General features: G+C 36.6%; 1 protein-coding gene across 8 annotated transcripts in view; it reads left to right on the top strand.

Annotated features, from left to right (window-relative positions):
- Nucleotides 1-26,971, top strand: part of HDAC9 (histone deacetylase 9) — a 980,387-nt gene that overhangs the window by 567,489 nt on the left and 385,927 nt on the right. For 4 of the 8 annotated variants that reach the window (XM_043462784.1, XM_043462787.1, XM_043462785.1 and 1 more), the window contains exon 8: nt 22,337-22,468. The exons of the other annotated variants lie outside the window; for them this stretch is intronic. In XM_043462784.1, coding sequence (XP_043318719.1) covers nt 22,337-22,468 — 132 coding nt within the window. The remainder of the gene's footprint in view (nt 1-22,336; nt 22,469-26,971) is intronic. 8 annotated transcript variants of the gene reach the window in all.

Here is a 26,971-nt window from a genome sequence, read left to right on the forward strand (position 1 = left end):
TGCTTTTTCTGGCCTGAAACCCTGATGCTGAAATCTTTCACAGTTCATCTCTCTTAAAATGTCCTTGCTACCTATGTCACACAAACACTGCCCTTCTGGAATATTTTATAATTAAATTTATATGGTAGTATTAGTAACATTGGTTACATGTGCTAGATAACATTTTAAGGGTCTTATCTATATATCACTTGTTTGCATACAATAATTCTTAGAATATATCTTGCTATTTGTCACCAGTTTTTGTAAACAAGGAAACAGTCACAGAGCTGTTAGTAATTTTCTTCAGTTATCATTTTATTTATATGTACAGTAAGTGTAGTGCCAGGCTTGAAGACAAAAAGTTTTATTTCAGAACCTGGTCTTTCAGCCTCTGTATTTTGTACATAAGTAAGTGTTAAGTGGTATCTGGTATCATTGAAAAAGGTAGTTTTGCTGACGTTTAAGGACCACGTTGATTCATCATAATATAAGTAGTGAATTATAACAATTTAGGGTGTACCATTTGTAATTTAACTTCAGTCCAAGGATGAATAATGTTCAAGATATCTTAGAAGTAATATGTTGATTATCCTTCATAATTTCAACTACTACAGACATTTTTCATTGTAAGCAAATTATTTAATGCCACAAATTGGTGTATTCTTTGTGCATCTAACTATTGAAACATTTTTTAAAAGTTAAACTATTCCAGAAGTTAAATATCAATTTTAAGTTAGATCTTCCAATTGTTTTTGCCACAAATATAAGAGCTAATTAATTATCAGTGACAGAATTCTGAGAAGCTGAAAATATAAAGTTAATACCAAAATATAATACTTTGCAGTCACTATGCAAGAAAATATTTTTCAAATCCGCTAGATGTCTGTAGGAGAATCAATAAGCTTGTGGATACAGAAGAACTAATAAAAATACTTTATATGTTTAAATATACCACATAGAAGAAATTTTACTTATTAAATTTGTCATGTTATTTATTTATATTATAAGAAAACACATATGAAAAATATTTCTCCAGTTTTTAGAATGCTCTCAGTGGTAAAGAATCTCCCTGCAATGCAAGAGACGCAAGAGATGTGGGTTCTATCCCTGGGTCAGAAAGATCCCCTGGAGTAGGAAATGGCAACCTACTCTGTTAGTCTTGCCTGGAAAAATGCCATGGACAGAGGAGCCTAGTGGGCTACACAGAATTTAGCAGCTGAACAACAACAGTAAAACACATCAATTATGTTTCCATTACCATTCAGTTCAGTTCAGTTCAGTCACTCAGTCATGTCCGACTCTTTGCACCCCATGGACTGCAGCACGCCAGGCTTCCCTGTCCATCACCAACTCCCAGAGCTTGCTCAGACTCATGTCCATTGAGTCGATGATGCCATCCAACCATCTCTGTTGTCCCCCTCTCCTCCTGCCTTCAATCTTTCCTGGCATCAGGGTCTTTTCAAATGAATCAGCTCTTCCCATCAGGTGGCCAAAGGATTGGAGTTTCAGCTTCAGCATCAGTCCTTCCAATGAATATTCAGGACTGATCTCCTTTAGGATGGACTGCTTGGATCTCCATGCAGTCCAAGGGACTCTCAAGAGTCCCCTGCAACACCGTAGTTCAAAAACCTCAATTCTTCCAAATTCAGCTTTCTTTATAGTCCAACTCTCACATCCATACATGACTACTGGAAAAATCATAGCTTTGACTAGCTAGACCTTTGTCGGCAAAGTAATGTCTCTCCTTTTTAATATGCTGTCTAGGTTGGTCATAACTTTTCTTCCAAAGAGCAAGCATCATTTAATTTTATGGCTTCAGTCACCACCTGCAGTGATTTTGGAACCCCCCAAAAATAGTCTGTCACTGTTTCCATTGTTTCTCCATCTATTTGCCATGAAGTGATGGGACCAGATGCCATGATCTTAGTTTTCTGAATGTTGAGTTTTAAGCCAGCTTTTTCACTCTCCTCTTTCACTTTCATCAAGAGGCTCTTTAGTTCTTCGTTGCTTTCTGCCATAAGAGTGGTGTTATCTGTGTATCTGAGGTTATTGATATTTCTCCCGGCAGTCTTAATTTCAGCTTGTGCTTCATCCAGCCCAGCGTTTCTCATGATGTACTCTGCATATAAGTTAAATAATCAGGGTGACAATATACAGCCTCTGACATACTCCTTTCCTGATTTGGAACCAGTCTGTTGTTCCATGTCCAGTTCTAACTGTTGCTTCTTGACCTGCCTACAGATTTCTCAGGAGGTGGGTAAGGTGGTCTGGTATTCCCATCTCTTTCAGAATTTTCCACAGTTTGTTGTGATCCACACAGTCAAAGGCTTTGGTGTAGTCAATAAAGCAGCAGTAGATGTTTTTCTGGAACTCATTGCTTTTTCGATGGTCCAGGGGATGTTGACAATTTGATCTCTGGTTCGTCAGCCTTTCCTAAAACCAGCTTGAACATCTGGAAGTTCACTGTTCACATAATGTTGAAGCCTGGCTTGGAGAATTTTGAGCATTGCTTTACTAGCATGTGAGATGAGTGCAAGTATGTGGTAGTTTGAGCATTCTTTGGCATTGCCTTTTTTTGGGACTGGAATGAAAACTGACCTTTTCCAGTCCTGTGGCCACTCCTGAGTTATCCAAATTTGCTGGCGTATTGAGTGCAGCACTTTCCACAGCATCATCTTTTAGGATTTGAAATAGCTCAACTGGAATTCCATCACCTCCACTAGGTTTGTTCTTAGTGATGCTTCCTAAGGCCCACTTGACTTTGCATTCTAGGATGTTTGGCTCCAGCTTGGTGATCATACCATCGTGATTATCTGGGTCATTAAGATAATTTTTGTATAGTTCTTCTGCGTATTCTTGCCACCTCGTCTTTAATATCTTTTGCTTCTGTTAGGTCCATACTATTTCTGTCCTTTCTTGTGCCTTTCTTTGCATGAAATGTTCCTTTGGCATCTCTAATTTTCTTGAAGAGATCTCCAGTCTTTCCCATTCTGTTGTTTTCCTCTGTTTCTTTGCACTGATCACTGAGGAAGGCTTTCTTATCTCTCCTTTGCTATTCTTTGGAACTCTGCATTCAAATGGGTATATCTTTCCTTTTCTCCTTTGTCTTTAGCGTCTCTTCTTTTCTCAGCTATTTGTAAGGCCTTCTCAGACAACCATTTTGCCTTTTTGCATTTCTTTTCTTGGGGACGGTCTTGATCACTGCCTCCTGTACAATGTCACAAACCTCCGTCTATAGTTCTTCAGGCACTCTGTCTATCAGGTCTAATCCCTTGAATCTATTTGTCGCTTCCACTGTATAATCGTAAGGGATTTGATGGTGGCTCAGACGGTAAAGTGTCTGCCAACAATGTGGGAGACCCGGGTTTGATCCCTGGGTCAGGAAGATACTCTGGAGAAGGAAATAGCAACCCACTCCAGTACTCTTGCCTGGAAAACTCCATGGCTGTCCTACCATGGTAGGCAGTCCATCGGGTTGCAAAGAGTCGGACACGACTGAGCGACTTCACTCACTCACTCATTCACTCATACCTGAATGGTCTAGTTGTTTTCCCTACACAAGGACTTTCATTATGTTTTCCATTACCATTGCATATACATATATGTGCATAATAACTTTCTTTTGGGTCTATTACCAGGATCATGTTTGTCTTTCTTGAAGAATTAGTGTACTTACTGCAACTATACAATTCTTTGTATTTTCCTTTTTCTCTGTCAGAAACTAAAGCGATTCAATTTGTTCAGTAGAAGTTGCTATCTTTAGCCTATGTAGAGATTTTCCTTACTTGTGTATTTGACTTATTATAATATACACTTTACTTTTTATTACAAAGAAATCCATATTAATTGTAGAAAAATAATACAAATCAATGAAATAGAAGCACCTGTAATTTCTATGTCAGCACCAGAACATTCCTTTTTGATGTCTTTTAATTTCAAGTATGAGTTTCCAATGTCATTTTAGTTGGTAAATAATTACAATTTATTATACAACTATACTAAATTTTATATACAGTCCTCTAATGTTGGACATTTAAAGTATTTCCAATATTGCTATTTAAAATAATTTTGAAGTAAATGTTATACAAGTTCTTCTTTGGGTAAAGAGCTTATTAATTCTACTGGGTAGATTTCTAGCAGTATGTGTTGTGATTCAGACTCTCTACTCAATGAGGCTTGTTTAACTTCTCACCCCTAACTGAAGTGAATGAAAATGTCTATATCCGTGGACCCTAGCCTATCCCAGGTGACATTATTTTTTTAATAACCAGTTTAACGTATACCATTTCTTGAAAGCATCTTAAAATTTCTTTAACAGTGGCATAGCATAAATAACTAAGTTACAAGATTGCATAGTCATTTTAGCAGAATTGGGGGAAAAAACCTGAAATAATGGGCATATATGGCATTTCTTGAGTGGACAAATGTTATAAAAGAGATGTTCTAAGGATGAATTGTGAAATTCAAAGATTTTATAATTTGTAAATGTATAAAATTTATACTTAACTCTAGAAATGTTTTCTCCATTTCTTTTATAGCTCATTATTATGCTTTTTTTGATTCAGATGATAAGTTAAACTCTTTTCTGCCTTTAAGATAACTGGACTATTTGTGAAAACACACAGGATAAATACAAATGGAAGACATGTTTGTTTACGTATTTGTTTTATAATCATTAGCAATTTTATTCTGCAGAATATTCATTATCCTGAATATTATACATTAAGATCATAATGTGTTTAATGTTATTAAAGTTATTTACAGAATTTTAGAAGCAGATAGGGAAACCTTAGTGCAGAGATGGTTCCACAGTATAACCTCAACAGTGTTTAGGTGGAGAGTTAGGGAAGAACAGAAAATGCATAGTGCTGAGGAGTGAGCCTCTTACGGTGGAGGACCTATTTTAGACAGCACAGAGAGACTTCTGCTAATCGTGTCGTGCCAGGCCGTGGAAGCCCATGGGAGACACAGTTTGCAGTAATTCACTGTCCCTTGAAGCCCAGGGGAAGAAGAGGAGGCAAGAAGTCAGTACAATACGTTTTTATGTATGAGATTAACATGAAACAATAAAACCTTTCGAGAGAGATATGTGTTAGCTATTGTGTGCTGATCTGAATAAAAGGAGAGAATAAAAGCAGAGAGGTTAGTTAACTAACTTTTGAAAAAAATACAACTCAACTTATAAATGTATCCAAGTTCACAGAGCAAGGAAACAACAAATGTAGAATTCTAATTCCAGTCTTTCTGACACCAAAATATTCAGGTATTAGCAAGCACTGTAGATTTCACTAGAGATGGAAAGGATGATTAAAAACAATCAGTGTAAAGATGTTGCAGAAGGTCATTCCTTCTGGCCTGAGAAGAAAGTTGATGAATTTTTTTTATTGATGAAATGTGGCACTATAACATACAAAATGAAATTACAGTTCACTGATTCAAAGTTGGAGTTTTCTTGGCTCACTTGCTAGAAAGCTTAGGAAGATTTTGAAGTTTGGACTCCTTTAGAAGAAAAAGGTGTGTGTGTGTGGTGTGTGTGTTTGACAGAGAGAAGCAGAGAAGCAGCAGAGAGGGAGGGAGGATATGAATATGAATGTTTAGCGAATGGGGCGAAGCCTCAGGGAGAGCTGCAGGGTAGGAAAAAATTAAGGAGGTAGAGAATTCAATGATAAAGAGCTCTGCTAAGAAGGTAAGACGAGCAATGACATTTTGGTTATTTCAGTGATAGGTACTGGAAACATCATCTTACCTTTCATTTGGTTAGAAATAAGTAATTAAGTGAATCATACAATTCAGAGTCAGTAGGGTTCATCCTAGCGTTGAATCATGTGAAAACACAGGAAAATACTCCATCAGAGAAAGGAAAGGAGTTATCGCCACATGAGGCAAGACCATGATTATTAAGGTTTCCTCTCTATTAAGGAAAATGTAAAAGATAAAAAATCAGGAAATTTATGATTACAGTGAACTTTTGAATTTTAAAAAATCTCAGTATTAAAGGTTGAAATTTTAGGCTGATAGGAAGGAAGTCATTTTGAAACTTGTTGGTAGAAATTATATTAAAAGATATAGTCTAAGAGGTTAGTGTATGCTAAATGTATCCTTAGAAGGAAATTAAAGATGGGTAGAGTTAGGAATTTAGTGATTGAGGTGGATGGTTAGGGGACATCTTCCTCTGACACTGAATATAGTCTGCTTTTCTGCTACATCACAGAAAGAAGATGGCAGAGGATGCAGAATACTGGAAAGATCAGTTCTTAAATTTTGTCATTCTCAGTTTCAATCACAATCTTCTAATTTATATGTTCCAGAGAAAAGGTAGTTTTTACAGGTGTCCCTTTCAGTTTTTCTGAATTAGTTGGGAGAGGAGAGCAAACTTTTATTCAGCACTAATTCTGGGCCAAAAACTGCTCACTCTGATTATGAGACTGTGGTTGCTTTCAAGGAGCCAAGAGACTTAGTGATTATCCCCCTAAGGCAAGCACCTTCTGTCTTCTGATTTAACAAGCCCCTTCTATAATGTTCCAACACTCAAAATCGGTCCTTTGTCTAAAAAATGATTTTAAAAAGAAGTAAAAATTTAAATAAATTATTCTTGTTTATTCCATCCTTCTTTTGTTGTCAAAATTTGAACTTATTTCATCATCATCTATGTAAATGAGGTCAGAATAATGATATTACTAGTTATTCTCTTAGGTTATGATGTTATAGAAATGAGTATATCATCTGATTCAGCTCTATTTCTCTTCTGTATTGGACTTCCGTTGTGGCTCAGTTGGTAAAGAATCCACCTGCAATGTGGGTAGACCTGGGTTCGATCCCTGGGTTGGGAAGATTCCCTGAAGAAGGGAAAGGCTACCCACTCCAGTATTCTGGTCTGAAGAATTCCACGGGCTGTATAGTCCATAGGGTCCTAAAGAGTTGGACACGCCTGAATGACTTTCCACTTTCACTTCACTTTCACTTCTGTATCAGTATTCTTAAAAAACACCAATGATTACAAATGTCCAATTCAGTGGATTTTTCTCGGGTTTCCTTTTTATTTTTTGTGACTTTAAGCCTCATTGACCAACTGTTCCTACTTTAAATGTTAATTTTATATGCTGTACTTCCATTCATCTGCACTCTGTTTTCATGACTATATCCTTCATATCTTAATGCCAGAAAACTTGGGATTTGTATAGTCCAGTTGTCTCTTCTCTGCATGTTGTTCCATTGTTTTAATTTCCCCATGCTTAATTATCATCACTCCCCTAAAGGCTTTAATTTAGTTCCTGTTCATTCTAATCAATAGGTATCTCCAATGGTAGAGCTTACCCCAGCTTTCTCATTGCTAGAGTGAACAGACTGATCAAGGCCATCTTGACATTTTTTTGTTTAAGTTCTTTCATTTGTGATCTAAATCCACATCTGTAACTCTCAACCCTTTAGTGGACTCCAGGCTGACATTTCCAAGATGTGCTGCAGTTAGTTTAACCTACCAGGTTTAAAAGTTGACCTCCCATTTTCCACGTATAATCAAAGCTATGGTTTTTCCAGTAGTCATGTATGGATCTGAAAGTTGAACTGTAAAGAAGGTTTAGCGCCGAAGAATTGATTCTTTCTAACTGTGGTGCTGAAGAAGACTCTGTTGAGAGTCCCTTGGACAGCTAGGAGATGAAACCAGTCAATCCTAAAGGAAATCAACCCTGAATATTCATTGGAAGAAGTGATGCTGAAGCTGAAGCTACAATAATTTGGCCATCTGTTGCAAAGAGCTGACTCATTTTCCCTGGTGCTGGGAAACATTGAGGGCAGGAGGAGAACGGGGCAACAGAGGATGAAATGGTTGGATGGAATCATCGACTCAATGGACATGAGTTTGAGCAATCTCCAGGAGATAGTGAAGGACACGGAAGCCTGGCCTGCTGCAGTCCATGGGATTGCAAAGAATCGGACACAACGGAGCAAATGAACGACATCCTCCACCTCAAAACTTGCTCATCACCATGATTTTCCTCAGTTCTGATAATACCTCTCCCCTAATTATGCAGGTTTGACTTTTGTTTTCCACTTTGGCTCCATCATCTTCTCTCTCCTCTTGTCCAATCTATCCCTGAGTTAAAAGCTTTCCGCCACCAGCTCTTTCTCTTTTTTAGAGTAGGAATCATCTTTTCTGATAAGTATTCTTTCTTTTCATAGTATCTAGTATATACAGCCTTGCACAGAGCAAATGCTCAAGATATTTTTGTTAGAAGGAGCATCTCATTCTCTTTCTTGTCTATCTGTTGTTAGTACTTGTTCAGAAATGTTGAATCATAATTAAAGTCAATAAAATGAGAATCCGAGCAACATTCTCTTTTTTTCCACCCATAGCTCAAGTACAACATTTAAACGACCTGAATTCGAATCAGCTGGTTAGAAAAACAGTGCTGTTCTTTGAGTCCTTATAGAACATAAATTCAGTGAAAATCTGCTCAAACCACAACTCTAATTAAAGGTTTTAGCTGCCAAATAATATATTCTGGTTAAAGCCAAGTTAGTATTAAGGAGTGTTTCATGAATAACAGCACAAGCTTTATACTTTGCTTTTGATTTTCTCATGGGAAACTCATGTAAAGGAGAGTGATACCTCCCTGTTGACTTTAACTTTTAGAAATGCAAAGCATGCTGAAATTGTACATAATTCTCTTCTAAAGAAAAGGAAATAGCATTTCAATGGTTTTCCTCAGTGTCTTATTGAGTTATGGTAGGGCACAATTATGTCTGTTAAATTGATTTACCAGATGGAAGGTTACATTTTATATTTAGCTGATTAAGTTGTAGGAGAGTAGAATTGTGTCTCATACCATAAAGATCATGTATAAAGGTACAAAATATTTTAATTAACTACATTTTGAAAGTGGCTAATTAGAGACTTAAACTGTTTTTTCCCCCTCCTATTACTTACACTGTACCAAAAGGAGAAATTGTTCTTAGCAACAGGCTTTATACAGTTGTTATTGGGCTTAATAACTTAGTATCTCAAAAGGAATCTACTTTAAAAAAAATAAAATGTTCCCACTTGAATGAGTTTTGGAAATTGATTGCTTTTGAAGCTATTTAGAATGTACAAAGTACTCGGCATTTGGGGTTAAAATAAATGATCCTTAACTTACACCCTTATGGAACATTAACAGAAAAATTTTAAAGAAATAAGCTACATTTTTGTCTTTTACTTTCTTTGTTGGATTATTTTACAGATAAGTAAATATATTAATTAAAACCTTACCTTTGTATAAAAATGATATCTGGTATACTGTTAAATATTAATTTTAAGCAAATTATTGTCTTGGTATTTCTGCTAAGTGATGGGCCTATATCATTAATAGTTTTCTTTAATAGTCTACTTTCTTACCTAAAACAAACAAACTACACACACACACACACACACACACACACACATATATATAAAACAGTGAAATCTGATCTAGTCAGAACCAGTATTTCAGAATATTCAGACTTTCAAAGCAGTGCCAGGTTTGGGATCCTTTAGGCTGCCCTATTGACTTCTTATGACTCCTGTAATAAATTAGCACAAACTTAGTTACTTAAAACAGCACATATTTATTATCTTACTGTACTTGGAGCAAGTCTGTCTCCTTGAGAGGCTGCCCACACTCTCTGGCTTCTGATCACCTCTCCATCTTCAAACCCAGCAATAACTAGTTGGTCTTTGTTGCAGTGAATCATTCTGATACTTCTGCCTCCTCCATATTTTCAGAGAACCCTTGTGATTATATTAGCCCACCTGAATAATCCAGGATAATCTCCTCATCTTTAAACCTGCTGATTAGCAATCTTAAATCCTTTTACAACCTTAATATCTTTTTACTTTGTACTGTGACAGTCACAAGTTCTGGGGAGTAGGACATAGTCTTCTTTGCCCTGAGAACATTATTCTGCCTGACACAACTCCAGCATTTATTGTTTGTAAATTTTTTGATGATGGCCATTTTGACTGGTATAAGGTGATATCTTATGGCAGTTTTGATTTGCATTTCTCTAATAATTAGCAGTGTTGGGCATCATTTCATGGGCCTCTCAGCCATCTGTATGTCTTCTTTGGAGAAATGTCTATTTAGGTCTTCTGCCCATTTTTTGATTGGGCTGTTTGTTTTTATGATATTGAGCTACATGAGCTGCTTGTTGGTTGCATCATTTGCAAATATTTTCTCCTGTTCTGTGGATTGTCTGTTTGTTTTACTTATGGTTTCCTTTGCTGTGCAAAAGCTTTTGAGTCTAATTAGGTCTCCTTTGTTTATTTTTGTTTTTATTTCTGACAAAGATGCTGTTGTGATTTATTTTCAGAGAGTGTCCTGCCTGTGTTTTCCTTTAAGAATTTGATGATATCCAGTCTTACGTTTCGGAGAAGGCAATGGCAACCCACTCCAGTACTCTTGCCTGGAAAATCCCATGGATGGAGGAGCCTGATAGGCTGCAGTCCATAGGGTTGCTAAGAGTCTCACACGACTGAACGACTTCACTTTCACTTTTCACTTTCATGCATTGGAGAAGGAAATGGCAACCCACTCCAGTGTTCTTGCCTGGAGAATCCCAGGGACGGGGGGAGCCTGGTGGGCTGCCATCTATGGGGTCGCACAGAGTCGGACACGACTGAAGCAACTTAGCAGCATCACCAGTCTTACGTTTAGGTCTTAATCCATTTTGAGTTTATTTGTGTATGATGTTAAATAGTGTTCTAAATTCATTTATTACGTATTTACACATCCAGTTTTCCCAGCACCATTTTTTGAAGAGATTGTCTTTCCTCCATTGTATAGTCTTGCCTCCTTTGTCACAGATTAATTCACCATAGGTGTGTGGCTTTATTTCTGGGCTTTCTATCCTATTTCATTGATCTATACTTCTTTTTTTTTCTTTCTGGTACCATACTAGTTTCATGACTGCAACTTTGTAGTATAGTATGAAGTTAGGGGGCCTGATTCCTCCAGCTCTGCTTTTCTTTCTCAAAATTACTTTGGCTATTCAGGGCCTTTTGTGTCACTGTGAAAATTTTAAGATTTTCTTATTCTAGTTCTGTGAAAAATGCCATGGGTAATTTGATAGGAACTGCATTGAATCTGTAGCTTGCTCTGGTTAATATAGTCATTTTCATAGTATTGATTCTTCCAATCCAAGCACATGATGTATCTTTTCATTAGTGTTGTCTCCAATTTCTTTCATTACTGTCTTAGAGTTTTCAGAGTACAGATCTTTTGGGTGATTGCTTTTACATGGCTATAACTGGACAAGTCAGAAGAAAATGAAGTAAACAAATGAAATAAAAACTAGAGAATGATGTTACAGTTTTACGGGAGTGAGCTGAAAATTTTCAGATAAACATCAGAGACAAAAATTTCAAAGTCATATATTTGAAGAAAGTAAGTTGTACAGCATCTAAAATTTGATGGTGATTTACTTTGTTTACTATTCTAATCAATACTCTTGAACTCTTTAAAAGTCAGAAGAATGGCTATTATTGTCCATATTTTCAGGCAGGAAAATTGAGGCACAGAGACATTGAATTATAAAAAAAAAAACTTGACCCAAGTCACATAGTATCACAGTCAAGACTGGAAAATAGCTCCAGACTCTTATGAGTATAAACAAGGTAAGTTCATGCTGATAGCACAAATGTGTACAATAAAGCTTAGACTTACGGTGATACTCAAGTAGTTATCAGAAGATTGGTATTAGTTTTCTAACCATACTATTCTGACTGTTAGGTTTTCTGGAAAAAATTATGTGCTGGTCTGCCATGTGCCCCCATCAAATATAGGGTCACCCCAGTGCAGGTCTATAGGAGATAAATAAAACTACGAAATATGCATGAAAAATTACACGGCATACTTCATAGTTTTATTTATCTCCTATACTAGATGTATTATTTTTTAATTATGTGTTTATTTACTTAGGGCAGTGCTGGGTCTTCTATTGTTTATTTATTTATTTGGGGTTGTGCTGTGTGAGCTTTCCTCTAGTTGTGACAAGCTTCTAACTTAATTGGTTTATTACTGAAAGAAGATTAATAGCATAAGTAATTAATTTTGAATTTTATTTTTAAGTATGAAATTTTAGAACTCAAGAGGACTTTTAGAAACATGCCCCTAGTCTAGTTTGTCTGATTGAAGTGATAATTCAAAATTTTGCTTTATTTTCAGAATACAGATTTTCAAAATTTACTTCTGCTTTTACATAAATAAAATATCTTATATTTGAAAAATAAAGCATATAAGGGTATTAACATAAAAGGTATTTTGTATGTGGATTTCCTTGACTCCAAACATGGTATTTTTGTTGCTTGCCAGACAAATGAAATTCCTCTGGCATTCTGCAGCTGATCTCTAAGGCCTCTTGGCATAAAGTTCAACATCAAGAAATTCTTACAAATTAGAAAAGCTGAAGTTCAGCTAGTTCTCTTCTCAACAACATTTCAAACCCAGTCTTTTACTCTGAGTTTCCTTTCATGCTTGAGTATATGGGAACATTTTTTTTTTTTCATTCAACAACTATAAAGACACACCATGAGTCTATGTCGTTGTTCAGTACTAAGAATAGACGCAAAATTAATGCATTTGCTGTTCCAAGTGATATGTGTGGTAGAGTAGTTTCAGTGAAACAAGGAGAGTCAGAGCCATATTGCAGTGGTTTGAGGTTAGAAAATGGTGGTGGCAAGTGAAAGCTACTTAAAAAAAAAAAAACTTTACTGTAAATTAAAGTATAAGTGCAGAGAGTAGCTAATAATATCTATATCTTGGGGGGGGGGAGCTTATTTTTATTTGAATGGGAAGGATCTGAGCATGTCTGCATGCTAAGAAAAAAGCCAACATAGAGAGGGAGTGTAAAGATACAGATTGAATAACCTCTGTTAGCATATTGAGTTATGTTGATATAATTGCCTAATTTAGCTAAATTTTGCTTGACATTTTTCTTTGAAGCCTTATCTTCACTTAGTATTGCTTCCCTCTCCCCTCCCCACCCCCCAACAGGCTAGTGTATTTAATCTCCATCCCCTGAATTTGCCAGTATCTTCCCCTGGATAGGCTTGCTTCCTCTGCCTGGAACTGAGTTTCCCTCCCACCTCTACCTGTCAGAATCTCTCAGTCCCCAGGACTTACCCTCTAGGGAAAGGAATCTCTGCCTCCCAGCTCCAAGGCTTCTCTTATACCTGTCATGCGGCAGTGATCACATTTAGTGTGTTATTTGTTCTTGCTAGGCTATGAATGCCCAGTAGGAAAAATCTCTGTAGTCTATCTTTGAGAAGTTGCCTCAGCACTTAAACACACCCCTTTTCCCATTCATTGATTCATTCGTTCAGTAAATAACAAATGAATTTGACCTATGTAGTAGGCACTGTATAAGTGCTGAATAAACAATGGAAACATAACTATAGATATGTTCCCACTCCTCACAGAACTTGCAACTTTGGTTCTAAGTATTATTTAATAACTCTTAACTAAATAAACAACGGAACCAACTGAACAGAAAGTTGAATTTAACTATAAAAGTGATGAATTATCTCATCACTTATTATTATTTGTTTCTATCCAGAATCATAGTATTTGATTAAAATATTTTATCTGTTTTTAAAAATGGTAATTTGTTCTTTAAATGTCATAAAATTTTTTGAAGTAATTATTTCTTCTTCTGTCCTAGTATTAAGCACAAAAACAAAGCCCAGCATTGAGTGAGCAGTTTGTGTATTCGATCACTCAGTAGAGTTTTTCTGGGTGCTGCCTAAGCCAGCTGAGCATCCGGCGCTGTGGAGAAAACACTGTGAGGAAAAGGAAACAGGGTTGAACACAGCGTGCTGCCCTGGGATTGAGGAGGCTCAGGGCTCTGTCATGGGCTTTCAGCTTCAGAGGCGCCTGCTCTGGCTCAGGAGTTGAAGCATTCATAGCTACTAAGAGAGAGTGCCACCAAGAGCTAATAAGCCTTCTGTTCTAGACTGAGCTTCTGTTTCCCAGAAAAAGTGAAAAGTGAAAGTGTTAGTTGCTCAGTTGTGTCTGACTCTTTGTGACCCCATGGACTGTAGTCCACCAGCCTCCTCAGCCCATGGAATTCTCCAGGCAGGAATACTGGAGTTGGTAGCCATTGTCTTCTGCAGGAGATCTTCCTGACCCAGGGATCGAACCTGGTTCTCCCGCCTCATGGGCAGATTCTTTACCATCTGAGCCAGCAGGGAAGCTCAGCCTCCATATTGTTCTCACATACTTCTCTGAGACCTGCTTCCCGGGTCTCTGTAATACTCCTTGCCCTTTATGGTGATTGATTTTTCCCCCCTAATCATAAGAACTTGTCATTGTTGTTTTCATATGTGAGGAACCTAAGAATTATATTTCCATTGATGGGAGGAAATACTCAGAAATATACACATGGCTTCACAGTGATGTGTCCCACTATTCTGTCTTTGAAAGTAAAACATTGTAGATCACCTAAGTGACCAGTGTTATCAAAGGCTTAAATAAAATGGTGGATACTCACATGTATAGGTGTCTGAGTAATACATGGCATATCCTCATAATGTATTTTTAGAAGAATATATAATTGGAAAAGATTCATGATAAAATTTTAAATGAAAGCATAATAAATCATCATTTTAAAGACTATATAATTACTGGAGAAAAACTCATAATACATTAAGTGAAGAAACAAGATCTTATTTTCAAATACTTTTATATATACAACACAAAAGAAACATTATAGTAGGGTATACTCATTTCCCATTTCCAAAATGCATCCCATTTCCAAAAATTTCAAACATGTATGAAACTTTGAGATGTATGTATGATTCACATAATTAGAAGAAAGCAATAAATGTTATTATAAAATAAATATACTATAAATTGATTAATATTTACCAGTGTGCTTTTTGAAAAAGAATAATTCTCTTTGAACAAATAGTATCATAATTGATATGTTGTCAATAAGAGGATGGATGGATGTCTACATTAGTATTTCTGAATACTATTATAGTTTTTCCAGGAAATTGCATTTATATATTGCCATAAATGTGGCTAGCTATTAAAAGCTAAAATTTCCCAATAAATGATTTTTTAAAAAACTTTTACATATGAAATACATATTATTAATTGGTTGTAATTAAAAAGAATTAGACTAGAAATTTTTGTCCCTTGATATCAAAATGCATAAAATCTGATTCATAACATTAAATATTCATATTATCCAAGCCCCTCAAAAAGCATAAGTTGTGTTAGATATACTGTTTTGTTCTGAATCCTAATTTTAAAAATCTGTAGGCTTGGTCTAATTATAAAATTTTTTAATTAGAGTAACCTATATTTTTAGATCAACTTTAGAGAATTTACACATGTCCCCAGAGTGTCAGTTCATAATTGTAATGACTCTTTGATTGAACAGTTCACATGTGACTAGGCATGCTACAGTGTTAGCATAAAAGAGAGAAATGACTTGGGCAGGAACCATTCCAGGAAACCTAATCTTCAGAAAGGACATTCCAAATAGACTGAATGAGTGATAAGATTATGCCTGCTTGGTTCCAAGTGACAAGAGTGTTATAATAGAGAAATGCCAAGATAGGCCTCTGGGTGGGAAATAGCAGGTGAAATCTGGGGAGAGGAGGGGCTAGGTGGATAAGCTGACAGATATCTAGTCCTGCAAAGAAGAATAAACAATGTCAGAGAAGGGATGTGACACTTGCAATGGAGCCCCAAATTTCACCTATGATTGTGGTGCTAAATGTGCAGGTGAAATAGTTGAATATCCCCAATATTCATTAATATAAAGATGCATTTCTTAATCTAGTACTTAATCTTGATAAATCATTAGTAATTTTAATTAGTAATATCATTATCCATTTCTCAATGAAAAATCTTTTCTCCTATGGTCACCTCTCTTATGAGAATCAAGAACTTCCTTATACCATGATATGTGGTTATTGAATTTTTTTCTAAACTGTTGGTGTAAAGAATATTCACAAATTAGGATTAAAAATGAACAAAGACAAGATGCACAAAGTAGGTAATCATTCTTAGTAAATGATGGTATATTTAAGACACACGGTAAATTGAGTAGAAATTATAAATGGAAATAAAAAAAGTAAGGAAAATGTGAAGTCAATTAGTAAACATAAAGTATTTTAAATATACTGAGTGAAAGATCAGAAAAGGACTACTGTTATTTTTGTTGCTATTATAGATAATACTGCCCTAGGCAAAAGGAATAAACCACTTGTAGCCTTCTGTCTCTGTGCGTGCATGCTAAGTTGCTTACCTTTTAATTTTATTCGTTCTTGGTCTTATATATGGACAGAATTACACATTCATTTATCCAACATCTATCTATTGACCAACTTTTTTGTGATGACCAGTCATTTGAACTAGGAACTTCATTCAACCCCTTTAATCTTCCACCATAGTATATCTATATGTATCATCTACAATATATGACAAAATAGCTCATGGAGATCCCCAAACTCACCCAGGATTGCCAGGTGTTAGTACATGAAATAGCACTGAAATCTGAGTCTACTGTCTGTTTGTGTCAGAGACCTGTTTGCCTCTACAAAAGATAGCTTCTGTGTTTGTATGTGTGTACATATGCAAAGTGACACTCCCACACTCACATACACACTCCACACACCAATCTCTTAGTGAAATGACAAGTCTGGACCTTCCGACTTACTGTGCTTTAGAATCTTAATTTTTTAACCTTTGCTTCTGCTATTTCCCCCACTGCTTTTCTCATTGTTTATTTTCACACCTTTTGACACCTAAGTTAATTTCAAACTAGGGAGATCCGTATGAGAAGAAAAGATTTCAAACACGTTTAACTCATGGGGCATTTTTCACATGTTTTCTGTTTCCTTTGTTCACTTGTTTTTTAAGCAAAAAGAGAAAAAAGTTTTAGTTCTCTCATCTTTAACATTTTTTCATTTAAATAGTGATAATCAATTTTTCATGCAGTGTTTTCATCTCAGCAAACAAATACATTTTTTGGGCACACACACTAAAAGTTTGCCTTCTGTTTTTGTGATTAATTGAGATGTAGAGAGTGATGGGTGTGGGGTAAAATAGAAAGGCAATTAGTGCAACTAGGCATGAAATACATTCAAATACAAGCAAAATGTCTCCCCCATTAGTGATCTCTTTCTGGGCTCTTGAGAATTTTCATCCCATTAGTAAGTCACTGGAATGGAAATCTTCAGTCTTTGGGGAGACCAGAGCATTGAAAATGGAATTAACTCCTAACTGCAAACTGAGTCAGCACAATAGGTTATTAATTCTACTGCCTGGGTATATGTCATGCTGAGATTGGTGTGTGGGCTTCTGAAATGTTAGGAGTGAGTTTATAAAGCATTATGAGGACTAAATGATGGTTATTTATCATTCCAACCTTGGCCTTCACCACCAAGATACTAATACTTCTGGTGACTCAAAATCAAAAGTGAAATACAGGTGAAAGTTTTTGCTAAAACCAATAAACTTGGCCTTTTACTTAGAGAAGTTGTGATTGTATATTTTGAGAAAATAAATTTATGTTGTACTTTATAGAATATCAGTAATTGCTAGTTTTTACAAGCCTGTGCCCTCAATTGATAAATATAGCACTATGTCTCAAATATTACCCTGTTGAGAACTAGAATTCAGACTTTTTCTGCACATTTTCATAGCCAATAGAAGTTGACTAGCTTTGATTTGAATGAAATTCTAAATTTAAAATATATTGAAATATATACTGTTATAAGCTACCTGTAGCACTCCCTGGTTTCTGATCATCTTTTTTTCTTCTGATACTCTCCTACATCCTCTTTGAGAATCTCCAAGATACCATTATCCCCTTTATTTTTCTCTGTGTAGAACAATTATTAACCTCTTCCATTTCCTGATTACTTACCCCAGAGTTTTCGCACTTGGCCATACCATTTGGGTCCAGATAATTCTTTGTTGTGGGGCTGTCCTGTGTGTAGTAGGATGTTTAGCAACATCCCTGGGCTCCACCCACTGCATTCCAGTAGCATCTCCCCATACTGACAATCAGAGTATCTCCAGACATTGCCGGATGTCCCTGGTGTCAAAATCTTTGCCAACTGAGAACCACTTGTTTATCTTCTCCTAAATATTATTTTGTTTGACTCCATGATAACTTTGCAAAATATGTACAACTGTGTTGCTCAGAGTCTTGGCAAGTAACAGAACCCACATGATGTGGGTCATAGACTTTTATGAAGGGAACTGCTTACAACAGCTTGGGGATGTTGAGGCACCCAGAAAACAGCTACAGCAGGAAGCGTTCCCACCCCTAGTGCTGAAGAAGCACAGAGAAGAAATAGGGTTGCTAGAGTGCTGAGAAAGCTGGAACCATGGAATGGAGCCTTCAAGAGGGAGATGAAATCAGGAAGAGACAAAGCTATACCCGGCGATGCAGCGCTATAGCAGAGAGAATATAGGATACCTGGTCTTGAACTCCTCAATTCTTCGATCACTGGCCAGCCTTAGCAGTAGGCTGAGTCCAAACAAGACCCAAGCAGCAAAGGAATGGGGTGATGCAACCCCAGGATTTGGTCTTGTAATCTTAGAGAAAGAAGGAAAATGCAATCTATTGGGATGTATGGAGGAAAAAAAAAAGGAAAAAAAAAAAAACTATCTCCATTTTAACATGAGAAACTGAGATTTAAAGATATAAAGTAATTCATCAAAGCCAAATACCCAAAGTGTAAACAGGCACTTAAAGCACATCTGTTTCACTCCATAAACTATAACGGTATCTTCATAACTGACTTTCATGAATGAGCAAACTGATAGTAGATGATAGATGCGAAACCAGAATCCCGTTCTCACACCTACTCTGATGTCCACTTTTTTTTTTTTAGTGTTGACTATAGAAAGCTATTTAAAAGATGAATATCCAGCCTATTCTCAAATAGACACGTAGGAACAAAAGCTTTCTGCTGACCTGTGAAGTCATTTCTGAAAAGCTTATGGAATTCTAGGTTTCCTGTAGAATGTTTAAGTGGCACATGCTGGTTTTCCAAGCTGTTGGCACATTTTCATCTTTACTGCAGATATTCGGCCCTGGCCAGTGCAGTGTGTGAGGAGAAGGAGGGTTAGACTGGGTATCGGGGTCTGGGGCTCAGTCCCGGCTCTGTCATTCCTAGCATAACCCTGGCAGTGGCAGCAATAATAAAAATTGCCTAAACCAAAATCACTGCAGATGGTGACTGCAGCCATGAGATTAAAAGACGCTTGCTCCTTGGAAGAAAAGCTATGACCTACCTAGATGGCATATTAAAAAGCAGAGACACTACTTTGCCAACAAAGGTCTATCTAGTCAAGGCTATGGTTTTTCCAGTAGTCATGTATGAATGTGAGAATTGGACTATAAAGAAAGCTGAGCACCGAAGAATTGATGCTTTTGAACTGTGGTGTTGGAGAAGACTTTTGAGAGTCTCTTGGACTGCAAGGAGATCCAACCAGTCCATCCTAAAGGAAATCAGTCCTGAATATTCATTGGAAGGACTTGTGCTAAAGATGAAACTCCAATACTTTGGCCACCTGTTGTGAAGAACTGACTCATTGGAAAAGACCTTGATGCTGGGAAAGATTGAAGGCAGGAAGAAAAGGGGATGACAGAGAATGAGATGGTTGGATGGTATCACCAACTCGATGGACATGAGTTTGAGCAAGCTCCTGGAGTTGGTGATGGACAGGGAAGCCTGGCGTGCTGCAGTCCATGGGGTCGCAAAGAGTTGGACACAACTGAGCGACTGAACTGAACTGAAACCTTTTTCTTCCCTTTTGCATTCACCCAGATCTTCATAGTTATTCTTAGGTATCTAGTCCTGTGGCCAAAGTTCTGTGAAATAAGGAAGATGTTAGAGTTTCATATTTGAATTCACAAATGTAGAGCCAGGCTCAGAAAGCACAAAAATCGCACTGAAAATCTCATAAGTGGGATGTGTGGTCCCTATTCCACATATTCCTGCTGAAACATGGTGCCTTTTCTACTCCATCTTTGAAGTGATGGATCAATTGGTTTACTCCCTCTGGAGAGCCAGTCTGTAACATCTGAATCCATTAGACTTCATCATAAAGTTATGTCTAGATCAAGATCTAAGAATCTGTGATTTTTATCCTAGGCTTATAAGCAAGATGACAGCAGATACCAGTATATTAATAGTTAGCATATAGGGATTCATTTTTTTTACTTGAAATGGAATATATTTATTAACCTACAACTTATCAGAGGCAAAATTGGTGTTTTTAAAGGCATTTAAAAATACATATATGGGGGTGGGTGTGTGTATGTTAGTCACTCAGTCATGTCCGACTCTTTGCAACCCCATGGTCTGTGGCCCGCCCAGCTCCTCTGTCCATGGAATTATTCAGGCAAGGATACTGGAGTGGATAACCATTCCCTACTCCAGAGGAATCTTCCCAACCCAGGAATCAAACCTGGATCTCCTGCATTGCAGGCGGATTCTTTTCAATCTGAGCCACCAGGGAAGCCCAGGTATGGGGGGTAAGGGTGGGGATCTAAGTGAAATGGAATATAGTTCCATCTTTTCCCCTTTATTCGCAGGTATGTTGGATACTAGTAATTCAGATTCAGTCTTCTCCGCTAAGATCAAGTGGGTTAAGGAATGTCTGCACTCCTGGCAAGTCTGGCAAGAACTTTAATCCTTCCGCCAAACTATTACCCTTCTTTGCTTCAAAGTGGGAGGCCCAGGAAGTAAGACCTTTGTGGTCTCTAGTCACTGGGCTTCTTGTACTCATTCCTGATTTCTACCCTTATTTCTTGTCCATTTTTTACTTTTACAATATTTCCAGGTTCCCTTTTTTTTTTTTTTACATTTTTAGTGTTTGGGGGCATAAAAATCAGCTGTGAACACCCCCCAAATTAACTTTTTAATTTTATCTAGCCAGTTCCAAGAAAATCTAGGATTCTCAGTCCAAGGTAGATCTAAAAAAAGAGGTGTGAGTGAGAGAAGAACAAAGAGGAAACTAAAGTATTTAATATCAAAAATAAATAAATGAGTAATAGAAGATTGTAAGTTATACTTTTGATATTCTCTGTAATTGGGCAGAACTATAAAATTCCTTCAAAGAAATAATTTTATCTGCTCCAGAATTCTAGCTACATTATAACATTGTATCTGATATATGTGATTAGTAATGCTTTGGAAAAGCAGTTCTATAATTGTTCTGCTGTTCCTACATAAAGAACGGTTGAAGAGCAGTATTTTCAGTGTTAGAAGATTAGACGTGAGCTAGGTTATCTGGGTACAGATGCTGGCTTTGTCATCCCTTTTTACTTTGATGACTTTGGGCAAGTTATTTACATCTCTGTGTTTTGGTTTCCTCACTGATATAATCAAAGTGTAAGTAGACTCTGTCCCATTAGATTTTCTGTGGTTAAAGAAGTTAATATTGACAGATTTCAGGACAGTAGTGGAACATAGTGATCACTGTACAAATGTTAGTTGTCATCAGAAGCATTGTTTTCCTAATTATCATCATCACCACCACCTCCATCATCATTGATTTCTATTACAAAATCAATCCAATGTTTCCATTCTTCTAAAGTACAATCACTTCAAAACTTAATGCATGAAGATAAATTATAGAGCATCACTCTTTAGAATAGTGTAACCAAAGAAACGCATATGTACGAATAATGTGCTTTTTATTTTGGAATATATAACCTAACTCAGAACTTTACCTATAAGACTTGGCCACCCTTCCTTTCTAATTGACTGTGTATTCACTGTATACAAAGGTTTACTCGTAGTGATTCTACTTGGTTTTGTGTTATTATACTAAGTGTATTTTCCCAGGATTTCAGGTCAGAAACTACTGACAATGAAATATTTCAGGAGTCAGAATTAGACATAAATTATTTTCTGCAGAGGTGTCTTCCTATTACCAGAAGTCAGCCAAGAGTCTCTAAAATCACATTAGGGTACTGTTTTAGTGGTTCTTGAGTTTCACCCTTGAGAGAATTAAAAGAACTGACAGTGAAGTATAATAAATCTTATTCTGACCCAAACACTCTCAGTCATTTAACTTCCCATTAACAATCCCATTTCTGCTAGATAAAATAAGTAGAAAGTATGTTTTTACTCTCTTTCCACTTTACATTTAGAGATGTAGAATAATATTTCACACACTTCATAAAAATAATTATGACATTTGTCTGTTTAATTAATTTATAATCAATGCCTTATTTACATGCTTGGGTTTTAATTTGACATGAGAAGGGACCAAGAAAAGGGTGAGCCTTTTTTTTTTTTATTACACAGGAGCTATTGGCTCTCCATTTTTTAATTTTTATCTATTTTCTTTGTCTCAATTCCCAGCCTCTGAGCCCAACTTGAAGGTGCGGTCCAGGTTAAAACAGAAAGTGGCAGAGAGGAGAAGCAGCCCCTTACTCAGGCGGAAGGATGGAAATGTTGTCACTTCATTCAAGAAGCGAATGTTTGAGGTGACAGGTAATTGAGGACTGGGTAGATACACACTGGAAAAAAAAAAAAACAAAACAACTGCTGCCAGTAGGAATGAAACAAAATTAGCTTAGAATAAATATACCTGCTGTATATTAAAATTTATTTTGAAGAGAAATATTTCTTGAAAGGAAGTTATATTGAAAGCTCACAAGTAGTTCAGTAAACCTTGCCTTGCATTCACCAGCTGTGTTAAACAGGAAATGAATGAAAAACAGAACTATATGTCAATAGGCATAACTAGGGAATGCCAGAGCTCACCTTAATCTTTTCAGAAACAAGCAGTCCATTTTGGGAATGCCAGGCCAGAGAATATAACTTTTAATGAAATTTGATCAGAAGTGAGCAGTGGGAGGTTCAAGAAGAATGCTTCCCCCGTACTCAGATATTAATGTACAGAATACATCTGGGAAAATTAAACTATGTGAAACAGCAAAACCTTGACTTTTCAACAAATTTACCGAACTCATAAATGACATTATGTGTTTACTAGTGAACTGGGACTTGTGGCAGGAGGGGGATATATTGCCTTTTGTGAAGGGAAAGAAACTGTCATTTTCACTAGTCTCAAATGGAAGAGTTCTTAGTTTTTTAGCTGCCTGGTTAGTAGTGGGGTGAACAGGTTAGGAAATTCAGCTTGATGTCTTACAAAGCCCTCTAGTCCCATTTGTACCTGGTCTGAAAAGACATAGGGATAGAAGAACCAAAAAGGCTAGCCAGAATAGCAAAACCAACTATTGTTTTTTGAGTAACTACTTAGAGCTATGCATTGTATGTGGCCATTTCCTTTGGTTGCATCAATATAGAAATGGAAATCTTGAGCCATGTTTGTCCATTCCCATGGAAAATTGTGCTTATATCAAAGTAGTCAGTTGGCATTATTTCTCTAGGATCGAATCTTATTCTTAGAAAGTTTTTTAAAAATTGTTTCTTTTCTGTATCTTCTTTGGTCATAATACTGTCTAGTTTAGGGAGACAATATGAAGATTGTGGAGGCAGAGGTAGAAAAGTGTAGACTACCAATGAGGCAGTATTTTGACAGATCACTTGGGAGAAAAAAAAAATGTTTAGTCTCCTATTCAGTCCTGACAGATTAACATGTTTATCTGAGGAAAAGTATTGGTGAAAATCTTTTTTTCTTGTGGGATAATAAATATTAAATAAATAATTATTTTACTAGAGTTTATTTTCCAGTATCAAATATAATCACTAGTTTAGACCAATTCAATAATGAATTTAAAGTTACAGACTGTTTTCCCCAATAAACCTATTGGTATTTCATTAAGTGAAAATCTTAAGTAAGTTTTCATAATAGAAGTCCTTGGTGGGTGTGGGGATGAATCTGTAGAATGAATCTGTATTAATGAAAGTAAATGATAATGAACCTATAAATTGTCTAATGTCATGACCTATAGGTCATTTTTCTGATGGGAGATAGTAGGTTCTCTCATAACAGAAAAACTTAAAGAAAATAGAGACACATGTATATTGCTTTTTTTGTTCTTTAAAATCTTACTGAGGTTTTATTTATTTATTGCAATGTTCTTTTCTATTTTTCTATTAATCTTTTTCATGATCGTAACTTTTCCCCACATGGTCACTTTTACTTTCTTACCAAATTTCAGTGGAATTTAGCTCAATACTTAGCTGAGTAATAATTAATTCTCATTTATAGGGGTTAGGATTTGCTGGGGTTCCACCCAGGTTCTTTACTTGTGAAATATCATAAATTTTCTCTCATTTTGTGAGATAATAACTCCCTTTTAAACTGAGGGAAAAAATCTTGTATTTGAAGAGACTAGACACACATTTCTGATCAGTGAGATGGGACTTATGGATGCTTTGGTTGATTTTTTTAACTGTATGTAAAACTGGTATGTTTTAACTGATATTTTAACTTTATATTGCAGTTAATCTAAATGTTTTTGGAGAATTTGAACTACTGGACACACAGTTTTCTGCACCTCTATATCCTCTTTCTCTGTCAGTTTTCATTGATTAGGGTGAGCTCTGTTTGGATCTTAATACTAATTATTTTTGCTGTCCAGTCAGAGACCACCATAGCATGATAGCAGTTGAATTGCCACTGCTGTTCATGTCTTACCTCTATCCTCTCTCTTCCCTGTTTCATAGGTTCAACTGTTTGCTTTTTTTCCAAACCCATGCCGCCTCTCTCCTCCCAGTAGTTAACATGAGAGTCACATGTCATCTTCCCCTTTTCCAAATTTAAGGGTCTTCTGCTCTTCCCCCTACAAAGCCATTCTATTTTTAAAATTCTAGGTCCTGGCACATTCCTGTGCCTGCAATGTCTTCTCCTCCACTCTCCCCTCCTCCACTGCCCCCATTTCATGAGTTGCTCTTCTTCAAGTCCCAGTTGTGATTTTAGTTCTACTTAGACATTTTTCTCAGTGTTCCCAGAAAATCAGTTGCTACCTCTTCTCCCAGACCATGTCCAGTGTTATCTTGTAGAATCCTGTGGTAGACTCTATCGTCTTACATTCTAGTATCTGCCATAGTGATTTCTATTCAATATATAAGGTAAAATTTCAGTATGAATATCACATAAAATAATATAAATAATATACTTTTAAATTGACAAGACATTTTAAAATAGTTTTCTTTTTATTTATTTATTTTTTAAAGACAGGATGCAGAATGAGACTTTAATTAGAAATCAGTGTGTAGTCATACAAGAAAGACAAGAGTTCGGAGTCCAGGGGAAACAAATTCCTGAAGGATTTTTTTAATGAAAAAAAATAAAAAAAAAAATAAACAAGAAAGAGGCACATATAAAAAGTATGTTAATCAAAATGTAAGCAAGATATGTAGGCTGAAAGGCAGTGAGCGAAATATATTTAGGAACTTTATGGTACTAGTGACTTGAAACCCCATAGTATGTAGGTGGTATGATCAGAATTCTGTCACCAGTCTCACATTCTTTCCATTGGTGATACACTTCTGAGTAGAGAAGTATTTATAATAGAAAGTTGAAAGTGGTAAGTGTTCCAAGGGAAGGCAAGCAACTATAGCCTGCAGATTGGGCGCTCCCATTTACAGGGGACAGATGGTGTATGAGCCAGGCTTTGAACATAGAGGTGGGATTGACCGTGTGGTGAAGTAGGTGGAGAAATAAGAGCGTAAAACCGCCTGAAATGGGAGAGTGGCACATACGGGGAGCAGGCAATTTAAATGTGACTGAGTGCAGAGTTCAGAAAGGGCAGTAGTAGGGAATAATGTCAGGCTCCATTTTGGAGCAGAGGAACATAGTTAAAGTCGTCTCACTCTGATCCATCTGGCAGCAGTTTAAGGAAAGTTTGGAAGGACTGCTGTAGCAACTCAGAAATATTAGGAGATATTTTATGTAGTCCTTGAGAGGATAATGAGGGCTGAGAGATTAAACTGAAATCTCTGTAGTCAGAATAAGATGAAAAATAATGGAAAGAACAAAACAAACTGACCTAGTAATTGATTAGATTTGGAGTAAGGAAGGGAATGAGAATGACTCTAAGGATGACTATAAACAGAGTTAAGCAGGGCACATTAATATTAAAATGCACTGAATTCAGTATACATTAAAGAGAGATTAACAATGTCCAGCATTCCAAAGGGATTCAGACTGGAAATTCTGAGAGGGAACAACAAGAAATACAGCTTTTTATGGGAGAAAATATTAAAGGCAGAGGAGAAGGGGACAACAGAGGGATGAGATGGTTGGATGGCATCACCAACTCAATGGGCATGAATTTGGGTAAACTCCGGGACTTGGTGACGGGCAGGGAGGCCTGGCATGCTGTGGTTCATGGGGTCACAAAGATTTGGACATGGCTGAGCGACTGAACTGAACTGAATGCAAGGATTCTGCCTAAAAATGATAGTTGTTGTCATAACTTTGAGTTGTTTTGACAAGGGAAAGAGAAATAGGATAAGGCTACAAACTTTGGTGAATACCTAAAATTTAGGAATTGATTGAAGGAGGACAAGCCAGAGAGATGGAAAAACAAACTTGGAGGTAGAGAATTTTATTGTAGAAAGGATGAGGAGAATGAGAATTGTTTTGTCAAAACTGTTCAAATTTGGTCTTTTTGAGAGAACAATTGCTGTCCACAATAAGTAAGCTAGATGGCCAGCTCTTAAAGGAATGAGCACATCACTTCTTACAAGTTACTAGCATGCTTTCAGACTAGAGGGACAATTCCTATGGAAAAGGAAAACCTGAAGATTCAAAATAATTGATGGAGCAAAATCTTAAAGCAGATGTTCGGGGGTGGGGTCATGGGTGAAAGTGTATGTGACAGTATTGGAGCAGGGAGCAGAAGAGAAATGTTTTCACTTTGATGTGGGCAAGGAGAGTGTGTATAACAGAATCATGAGGTAGAAAGAAAAATCACTGATGGAAATCATTTAGAAGTTGTCAGCCTCCAAGAAGCGTGAATCAAGATCATTTTGTGCAGCGCTGAATAGACAAAGGATGAGACACCTAGAAAAATGTTG

This window comes from Cervus canadensis, chromosome 3, assembly GCF_019320065.1.
Source record: "Cervus canadensis isolate Bull #8, Minnesota chromosome 3, ASM1932006v1, whole genome shotgun sequence".
Taxonomy (NCBI): domain Eukaryota; kingdom Metazoa; phylum Chordata; class Mammalia; order Artiodactyla; family Cervidae; genus Cervus; species Cervus canadensis.